Source organism: Myxine glutinosa, chromosome 8 (assembly GCF_964187855.1).
Source record: "Myxine glutinosa chromosome 8, kmMyxGlut1.1, whole genome shotgun sequence".
NCBI lineage: Eukaryota > Metazoa > Chordata > Myxini > Myxiniformes > Myxinidae > Myxine > Myxine glutinosa.
In genome coordinates, this window is record NC_136268.1 from 167,012,013 (window position 1) to 167,019,339 (window position 7,327).

A 7,327-nucleotide genomic window follows, 5' to 3' on the forward strand; every position below is an offset into this window, starting at 1 on the left:
CTGGAGTTTGCAAGAAGGCGCGTGGATGACTCGGACAGCATGAGGCAAAAGATTGTGTGTTCTGATGAGACGAAAATTGAACTCTTTGTCCTGAACACAAAGTGCTACGGCTGGCAAAAACCAAGCACAGCACAGCTACTCAACTAACACCGTCCCTACTGTGAAGCATGGTGGTGGCAGCATCATGCTATGGGAATGCTTTTCAGCAGCAGGGACTGGGAAACTTGTAAGAATTGAGGAAACAACGAATGGAGCCAAATACAGGCAAATCCTTGAGGAGAACCTGCTTCAGCTGCAAAAGACCTTGGACTGCGGTGAAGATTTACGTTCCAACAAGACAATGATCCCAAGCATACGGCCGAAGCAACACTGGAATGGCTTCAGAACAAGAATGTAAAAGTCCTTGTGTGGCCCAGACAAAGCCCAGACTTGAATCACTTCGATAATCTGTGGAAAGACTTGAAGATTTCTGTTCAGTGACGCTCCCCGTCCAACTTGACAGAGCTTGAGCAAATCTGCAAGGTAGAATGGGAGAAACTCTCCAAATTCATATGTGCAAAGCTGATACAGACATACCCAAGAAGATTCAAAACAGCGCTTCTACCAAGTATTGACCCAGGGGGTTGAAAACTTATGTAAATTAGATATTTCGTATTTCATTTTCTATACTTTTGTTACAGTTTCTAAAAACTTGTTTTCGTTTTGACATGAGGGGATATTTTGTGTCGATCTGTGACAAAAATCTCAATTTAATCCATTTTACATTGAGGCTGTAACACAACAAAATGTGAAAAAGTGAAGGGGTGTGAATACTTTCTGGAGGCCATGTATCAGTCAAAGTTCTAATATTATAAGAATGTCCTATTGTTGTGAAACCCACTTTATTAAGCAATTTGATCCAAACTACACATGTCCTCAATTCTTCACCACAACTGTGAGGACCTGAAGGTCACGTCTCATAGTAGAGTTACCAGTGCATCACGATGCGAACGCGGCCAAGCTACAACGTGAGTTACGGCCGCAGCTGCATACAATTTGCACGATTGGCAAGCCGGCTGAAACGGCATGATTAGGCCTCGGAAGGTTTACGCTGCCAGTCAGCAAAGCGAGCAGCATGGCAGGCAATGCTCTCAGGAAAGCTTTCTTCTCATTCAAAACCTGCACTCGTTGGCAAGTATTACTGCATGCCATATTGCATATCATGAATACTGTGGAAATTACATCATACACAATGAAACAAAACATAAATACAAACAAGAACGACAATTCCTCTGCAACACATGTGTCCCCTACCGATGTGTGATATTTTCTAAGTCCAAAAAGGGCAGAATTGTGAAAAATTGACGAAATGCCCTGAAACTCGAACTTGTTCTGCAACTTATCATAAGAAAGCCATGGACGAAGTTTCAGTTCAATATGTTAAAGGGTATGGGAAAAATTCTGAAAAAACACAGGTGGGACGGATATACAGACATATGGACGGACAGACAGACGTACGGACAGACAGAGATGTACGGACAGACAGAGATGTACGGGCAGACACACGTATGGACAGACAGACAAATGGATAGGCAGACAGACAGACGTATGGACAGACAGACAGACTTACAGACAGACATATGGACAAGACAGACATATGGACAGACAGACATATGGACAGACAGACATATGGACAGACAGACTTACGGACAGACAGACATATGGACAGACAGACATATGGACAGACAGACTTACGGACAGACAGACGTATGGACAGACAGACAGATGGATGGACAGACAAACAGACTTACGGACAGACAGACAGACTTATGGACAGACAGACTTATGCACAGATAGATGTACGGACAGGCAGACAGACAACAGACCTACAGTCCCCTCCGGTGAAACAAGTAGGGCCTAATAAGGGAATTCCCCGAAGAAACCACAATGAACCACATACATTAATCAATAAAGCAGAAAGACAAGAATTCCCAGCTATTAATTAGGAAACCAAAAGGAATGTTTACGAAAAGTAAAAGTTTGCTATTGAGTTAAGCACGATTTCAAAAAATAAAAAGAATGCTGTGTCCACATTTTTCAAAAGCTACACCAGCACCAATGAAAGTATATATATATACACACATATATACACACGTACATACATACACACATACATACATACATATATACACATACATACATACATACATACATACATTCATACATACACACATGAATACATATATACATATATACATACACACATTCATACATACATATATACATACATACATGAATACATATATACATACATACATACACACACACACCTGAATACATATATACATATACACATACACACATTCATACATACATATATACATACATACATTCATACATACATACATACATACACACATGAATACATATATACATATATACATACACACATTCATACATACATACATACATACATGAATACATATATACATATATACATACACACATTCATACATACATATATACGTACATTCATACATACATACATACATACATACGTACATACATACATACATACATACATACATACATACACACACACACACATGAATACACTCAGCGGTCGTTGTGTGTTTGTCGTTTTGGGACAGAAGCGTGCTTGTACTCGTTTGTCCTTGTACAATATTATCATGATATCAGATTATATTACAAGATGATGTATAACTCCCAATAAAAAATCATCGGATGCCTTGTATAATCCAAACAATGCATCTGTCACTTTCATTTGATGAATGTACTGTCATACACATAACCCTAACAACTCAGGTAAATGTACTGTCATACACCTAACCCTAACAACTCAGGTAAATGTACTGTCATACACATAATCCTAACAACTCAGGTAAATGTACTGTCATACACATAACCCTAACAACTCAGGTACATGTACTGTCATACACCTAACCCTAACAACTCAGGTAAATGTACTGTCATACACCTAACCCTAACAACTCAGGTAAATGTACTGTCATACACCTAACCCTAACAACTCAGGTAAATGTACTGTCATACACCTAACCCTAACAACTCAGGTAAATGTACTGTCATACACCTAACCCTAACAACTCAGGTAAATGTACTGTCATACACATAACCCTAACAACTCAGGTAAATGTACTGTCATACACCTAACCCTAACAACTCAGGTAAATGTACTGTCATACACCTAACCCTAACAACTCAGGTAAATGTACTGTCATACACCTAACCCTAACAACTCAGGTAAATGTACTGTCATACACCTAACCCTAACAACTCAGGTAAATGTACTGTCATACACATAACCCTAACAACTCAGGTAAATGTACTGTCATACACATAACCCTAACAACTCAGGTACATGTACTGTCATACACCTAACCCTAACAACTCAGGTAAATGTACTGTCATACACCTAACCCTAACAACTCAGGTAAATGTACTGTCATACACCTAACCCTAACAACTCAGGTAAATGTACTGTCATACACCTAACCCTAACAACTCAGGTAAATGTACTGTCATACACCTAACCCTAACAACTCAGGTAAATGTACTGTCATACACCTAACCCTAACAACTCAGGTAAATGTACTGTCATACACCTAACCCTAACAACTCAGGTAAATGTACTGTCATACACCTAACCCTAACAACTCAGGTAAATGTACTGTCATACACATAACCCTAACAACTCAGGTAAATGTACTGTCATACACCTAACCCTAACAACTCAGGTAAATGTACTGTCATACACATAACCCTAACAACTCAGGTAAATGTACTGTCATACACCTAACCCTAACAACTCAGGTAAATGTACTGTCATACACATAACCCTAACAACTCAGGTAAATGTACTGTCATACACCTAACCCTAACAACTCAGGTAAATGTACTGTCATACACATAACCCTAACAACTCAGGTAAATGTACTGTCATACACCTAACCCTAACAACTCAGGTAAATGTACTGTCATACACATTACCCTAACAACTCAGGTAAATGTACTGTCATACACATAACCCTAACAACTCAGGTAAATGTACTGTCATACACATAACCCTAACAACTCAGGTAAATGTACTGTCATACACCTAACCCTAACAACTCAGGTAAATGTACTGTCATACACCTAACCCTAACAACTCAGGTAAATGTACTGTCATACACATAACCCTAACAACTCAGGTAAATGTACTGTCATACACCTAACCCTAACAACTCAGGTAAATGTACTGTCATACACCTAACCCTAACAACTCAGGTAAATGTACTGTCATACACCTAACCCTAACAAGTCAGGTAAATGTACTGTCATACACCTAACCCTAACAACTCAGGTACATGTACTGTCATACACCTAACCCTAACAACTTAGGTAAATGTACTGTCATACACATAACCCTAACAACTCAGGTAAATGTACTGTCATACACCTAACCCTAACAACTCAGGTAAATGTACTGTCATACACATAACCCTAACAACTCAGGTAAATGTACTGTCATACACATAACCCTAACAACTCAGGTACATGTACTGTCATACACCTAACCCTAACAACTCAGGTAAATGTACTGTCATACACATAACCCTAACAAGTCAGGTAAATGTACTGTCATACACCTAACCCTAACAACTCAGGTACATGTACTGTCATACACCTAACCCTAACAACTTAGGTAAATGTACTGTCATACACATAACCCTAACAACTCAGGTAAATGTACTGTCATACACCTAACCCTAACAACTCAGGTAAATGTACTGTCATACACCTAACCCTAACAACTTAGGTAAATGTACTGTCATACACATAACCCTAACAACTCAGGTAAATGTACTGTCATACACCTAACCCTAACAACTCAGGTAAATGTACTGTCATACACCTAACCCTAACAACTCAGGTAAATGTACTGTCATACACATAACCCTAACAACTCAGGTAAATGTACTGTCATACACCTAACCCTAACAACTCAGGTAAATGTACTGTCATACACCTAACCCTAACAACTCAGGTAAATGTACTGTCATACACATAACCCTAACAACTCAGGTAAATGTACTGTCATACACCTAACCCTAACAACTCAGGTAAATGTACTGTCATACACATTACCCTAACAACTCAGGTAAATGTACTGTCATACACATAACCCTAACAACTCAGGTAAATGTACTGTCATACACATAATCCTAACAACTCAGGTAAATGTACTGTCATACACATAACCCTAACAACTCAGGTACATGTACTGTCATACACCTAACCCTAACAACTCAGGTAAATGTACTGTCATACACCTAACCCTAACAACTCAGGTAAATGTAGTCATACACCTAACCCTAACCCTGTGCTCTGACAATTTAAAGAACTCAATGAAATGAATCGATTAATTCTAAGTTAGAGATGTCACTGATTAGTTTTTCCTCAAGAAAAGTCCAACCTGTACTGTCTATGCAAAGGAAACAATTCCACGGACAAAGCAGGTATCATGAACCATTTTGGTTCCCAATCGAGTTCATGGAAGATTTGGTTCCAGGTAGACCTCGGTGTAAAACAAGCACACCTGGATAGCAGTTGTCCATATTGACTTTGATCGAAAAAGCCTAAACATGTGTTGCAGGTCCAGCAGGACGGAGGATCAGAGACGTTAGAGAGGAATGAGAGGAATGCCGATGGTCGACATTCTTGTAACGAACATCACCGATTGCCCAGGTACATTACCTTGCGTCGGCGTTCCTTTGCTCTCTGCCGCCTCTCTCTCTTTGCTTCCAGAGGGTCAAGAGCGATCTCCAGGTCACGGTTCTTCTTCAACTGTGAGGCGGCGTGCGCCATGGCAAGAAGACTCGTCGGATGGGTGACCGAGAGACGCGTGGGGCGGTGGGCTGCGGCAGTAGCAGAAAGCGCTGACGGCGGCAAAACAACCTATGGGGACGCGGTCCAGGGGTGCTTTATGGTGAAGGTGGACGATCGCCGAATTAACTCAAGTGGGGAGAGGCGATCACGGAGCCCGGCACCATCGGAGAAGCCGCGTGTCGTTCCTGCATGGTGGAAAGAGAGCGGAGGGCGACGCTGCGTGTGAGGTACCAGGTACGGGCTTCAGGCAGCGGCACCGGCATATGCGGTGGATGTCAAATTTCAGAAAGAGGAGGAGCAGCGGTGAGAGGAATAAGGAAAGGAGGAGAAATAAATAAAGGAGGAGTACGATGTGCTTGTGATGATGGTCAAAGAAAATGAGGACATCTCAGAATTTGTACTGAACGAGGTCGTTTGTGAGGAAAGAACAACAAAAGCACCCACAGTACGTTGCGGCACACACGATATCGAACTGGCAAAGGAGAATTAGTTAACGAGCACTTTGTGAATGGTGCATGGCAGCCGGAGCAGAAGAGCCAAAATAGTCCTCCATTGTGAGCACAATGCAACTCGGATCATGAACAATCAAAATAGTCCTCCATTGTGAGCACAATGCAACTCGGATCATGAACAGTCAAAATAGTCCTTCATTGTGAGCACAATGCAACTCGGATCATGAACAGTCAAAATAGTCCTTCATTGTGAGCACAATGCGACGCGGATCATGAACAGTCAAAATAGTCCTTCATTGTGAGCACAATGCAACTCGGATCATGAACAGTCAAAATAGTCCTTCATTGTGAGCACAATGCAACTCGGATCATGAACAGTCAAAATAGTCCTTCATTGTGAGCACAATGCGACGCGGATCATGAACAATCAAAATAGTCCTTCATTGTGAGCACAATGCAACTCGGATCATGAACAGTCAAAATAGTCCTTCATTGTGAGCACAATGCAACTCGGATCATGAACAGTCAAAATAGTCCTTCATTGTGAGCACAATGCAACTCGGATCATGAACAGCCAAAATAGTCCTCCATTGTGAGCACAATGCAACTCGGATCATGAACGGTCAAAATAGTCCTTCATTGTGAGCACAATGCGACGCGGATCATGAACAATCAAAATAGTCCTTCATTGTGAGCACAATGCAACTCGGATCATGAACAGTCAAAATAGTCCTTCATTGTGAGCACAATGCAACTCGGATCATGAACAGCCAAAATAGTCCTCCATTGTGAGCACAATGCAACTCGGATCATGAACAGTCAAAATAGTCCTTCATTGTGAGCACAATGCGACGCGGATCATGAACAATCAAAATAGTCCTTCATTGTGAGCACAATGCAACTCGGATCATGAACAGTCAAAATAGTCCTTCATTGTGAGCACAATGCAACTCGGATCATGAACAGCCAAAATCGTCCTCCATTGT

At 41.0% G+C, this 7,327-nt stretch overlaps 1 protein-coding gene across 1 annotated transcript in view; it reads right to left on the minus strand.

Annotated features, from left to right (window-relative positions):
* Positions 1–6,457, minus strand: part of LOC137433066 (ankyrin-3) — a 482,046-nt gene extending 475,589 nt beyond the window's left edge. Inside the window, exon 1 of the mRNA XM_078784014.1 lies at positions 5,758–6,457. Within this exon, the coding sequence (XP_078640140.1) occupies positions 5,758–5,868 (111 nt within the window). The 5' untranslated portion in view covers positions 5,869–6,457. The remainder of the gene's footprint in view (positions 1–5,757) is intronic.
* Positions 6,458–7,327: the final 870 nt, after the last annotated feature.